At 37.8% G+C, this 3547-nt stretch overlaps 1 protein-coding gene across 1 annotated transcript in view; it reads right to left on the bottom strand.

Moving 5' to 3' along the window:
• Positions 1–3547, bottom strand: part of LRGUK (leucine rich repeats and guanylate kinase domain containing) — a gene marked incomplete at its 5' end in the record, with an annotated part of 48456 nt that overhangs the window by 4315 nt on the left and 40594 nt on the right. Inside the window, 2 exons of the mRNA XM_031061889.1 lie at positions 1332–1427; positions 3016–3074. Coding sequence (XP_030917749.1) covers positions 1332–1427; positions 3016–3074 — 155 coding nt within the window. The remainder of the gene's footprint in view (positions 1–1331; positions 1428–3015; positions 3075–3547) is intronic.

Below are 3547 nucleotides of genomic sequence, written 5' to 3'. Positions count from 1 at the left end.
AGGAAATGTGCCAATCACATAAGAGGGAATAACTCTTTTTTAGAACCATATTTCTCACTCCAATTCTATTTTTCCACACCTCCACCAAGTTTCTCTCAAATGTCAAATATCAAATATCTTCAAATATCCCCCACAAACAAATCTCTTGAAAATCCCTCCCTGTGGGTAAAATGAAACCATTCCTTCCCGTGCCAGGTTTGCTGCTGCCCCTGCAGGTTAATGATGATGATGAGGATGATGATGATGGTTTGATGCCCCTCCATCTCACCTGCTCCCCGAGCTGGCCCTGCTCAGGAATTCCCACCTGTTCCAGGTGTGTTTGCTGCTGCCCCCCCATGCCAATCATGGTGAGGATGATGATGATGAGGATGAGGATGATGATGAGGATGACGATGATTTAATGCCCCTCCATCCCACCCAGGTGCGCTCACCTGCTCTCCGAGGGGCCCTGCTCAGGAATTCCCACCTGACCTGTTCCAGGTGTGTTTGCTGCTGCCCCCCAGGTTGATGATGATGAGGATGAAGATGATGATGGTTTGATGCCCTTCCTCCCATCCAGATGCGCTCACCTGCTCTCCGAGGGGCTCTGCTCAGGAATTCCCACCTGACCTGTTCCAGGTGGGTTTGCTGCTGCCCCCCATGTCAATGATGATGATAAGAAGGATGATGATGATGATGAGGATGATGAGGATGATGAGGATGATGTTTTGATGCCCCTCCATCCCACCCAGGTGCACTCACCTGCTCTCTGAGGGGCTCTGCTCAGGAATTCCCACCTGACCTGTTCCAGGTGAGTTTGCTGCTGCCCCCCCATGCCAATCATGATGAGGATGATGATGATGATGATGATGAGGATGAGGATGATGATGAGGATGAGGATAGTTTAATGCCCCTCCATCCCATCCAGGTGCGCTCACCTGCTCTCCAAGGGGCCCTGCTCAGGAATTCCCACCTGAGCCAGGTGTGTTTGCTGCTGCCCCCCTATGTCAATGATGAGGATGATGATGATGATGATGATGGTTTGATGCCCCTCCATCTCACCTGCTCTCCACGGTGGCTCTGCTCAGGAATTCCCACCTGACCTGTTCCAGTGTGTTTGCTGCTGCCCCCCCATGTCAACAATAAGGATGATGATGATGAGGATGATGATGATGATGAAGATGATGATGATGATGGTTTGATGCCCCTCCATCTCACCTGCTCCCCGAGCTGGCCCTGCTCAGGAATTCCCACCTGTTCCAGGTGAGTTTGCTGCTGCCCCCCCATGCCAATGATGATGGTGATGATGATGATGATGATGATGAGGATGGTTTGATGCCCCTCCCTCTCACCTGCTCCCCGCGGTGGCCCTGTTGGCCCCCGAGGACAGAGGTGGCACCGGCCGGGGCAGCTGCTGCAGCGGCGCCTCGCACTCGGGGTTCATGGCCCTGAAATGACCCAAAAATCAAATTATTGAACAGGGCACGGCGGGGCAACGGCTCAGAGAGAAATGGAGATTTTTTATTTGGTTAGCACAGCCCAAGTGGGCTGAATTTAACCAAAAATTAAGATTTTTGTGGGGTAAGGTCAATCAGAAATTGAGATTTTTTTTTATTTAGCACAGCCCAAGTAGGCTGAGTTTAATCAGAAATTTCGATTTTTTTTTTTTTTAATTTAAAACAACCCAAGTGGAGTGAGTTGAATCAAAACCTCAGATTTATTTTTAATTTAGCACAGCCCAAATGGGGTGAGTTTAATCAAAAATTGAGATTTTTTTTTTAAATTTTATTTATCACAGCCGAAATGGGGTGAGTTTAATCAAAAATTGAGATTTTAAAATTTCATTTATCACAGCCAAAATGGGGTGAGGTCAGTCACAAATTGAGATTTTTTTAAAATTTATTTTTTATTTAGCACAGCTCCAGTGGGGTGAGGTCAATCAGAAATTGAAATATTATGTAATTTAGCCCAGCCCAAATGGGGTGAGTTTAATCAGAAATTGAGATTTTTGAAAATTTATTTAGCACAGCCCAAGTAGGGTGAGGTTAATTAGAAATTATCTAATTCTGATTTAACTCTTGATTTAATCCTGATTTAATTTATTATTTAATTCTGATTTAATTCTGATTTAACTCTTGATTTAATGGGTGTTTAAATAATTATTTGATTCTGATTTAATGCTTAACTCTTGATTTGATTCCTGATTTAATCCTGATTTAATGCTGATTTAATTATTTAATGTACTTGATTTAATTCTGATTTAATTCTTGATTTAACTCTTGATTTAATCCTGATTTAATTCTTGATTTAATTCTTGATTCAATTCTGATTTACTTATTGATTTAATTCTTGATTTAATCCTGATTTAATTCTTTATTCAATTCTTGATTTAATTCTGATTTAGTTCTTGATTGAACTTGGATTTAACTCTCCATTCGGATCTGACTCTTGATTTAATTCTTGATTTAACTCTTGATTTGACTCTTAATTCTGATTTAATTCTTGGTTTAATTCTTCATTTAAATTGGAATGAAATTGGAATGAAATTGGAATGAAATTGGAATTAATTGGAATTAATTTGAAGTAATTGGAATGAAATTGGAATGAAATTGGAATTAATTGGAATTAATTGGAATAAAATTGAAATTAAATTGGATTAAATTGGAATGAAATTGGAATGAAATTGGGATGAAATTGGGATGAAACTGGAATGCAATTGGAATTAAATTGGGTGAAATTGGAATGAAATTGGATTAAATTGGAATTAAATTGGAATAAAATTGGAAGGAAATTGGAAGGAAATTGGAATAAAATTGGAATTAAATTGGAATAAAATTGGAATTATTTGGAATTAAATTGGAATAAAATTGGAATGAAATTGGATTAAATTGGAATGAAATTGGAATGAAATTGGAATTAATTGGAATTAAATTGGAATTAATTGGAATTAAATTGGAATAAAATTGGAATGAAATCAGAATGAAATTGGAATGAAATTGGAATGAAATTGGAATGAATTGGAATTTTGCAGGTTACCTGTGGGACAGAAGCACCTGACGAGCGGCAGAGAAACGTCTGCGGAGAGAGGCTTCTTCCTGGGAAAGAGAAAAACCAAAAAATTTTAATTTTAAAGAGGAATTTTTAATTATTTCTGGTGATTTCAATGATTTGGATCTTCCTTTCTCCTGCTAAAATCCCAGGGGAAACAGCAGGGCTGGGTTGGGATGAATGAGGCACAGAAATAATGAATGGGAAATATTTAATTAAATGAATAGAAATAAAATAGTCACAGAAATAGAAATCAAATCAAAATATATTTATAAATAAATAGAAATAAAATAATTTTTAAAAATATGTATTTAATTATATTAAAAATTCCATCCTGCTTTGGTATCAGCTGATATCACTGATATCAATTATCAATTAATCAATTAATCAATTAATGTCATGGGCTGAGACAGAGCAAATGAAATTGCTCAATAAATAGAAATAAAATAAATAGAAATAAAATAGTCACATAAATAAAATTAGAAATAAATAGAAATAAAAGATTCACATAATTAGAAAT

Source organism: Geospiza fortis, unplaced genomic scaffold (assembly GCF_000277835.1).
Source record: "Geospiza fortis unplaced genomic scaffold, GeoFor_1.0 scaffold61, whole genome shotgun sequence".
Lineage (NCBI taxonomy): Eukaryota > Metazoa > Chordata > Aves > Passeriformes > Thraupidae > Geospiza > Geospiza fortis.
The sequence above is the reverse complement of the archived record's forward strand: the minus strand, read 5'-3'. Positions and strand labels throughout refer to the sequence as shown.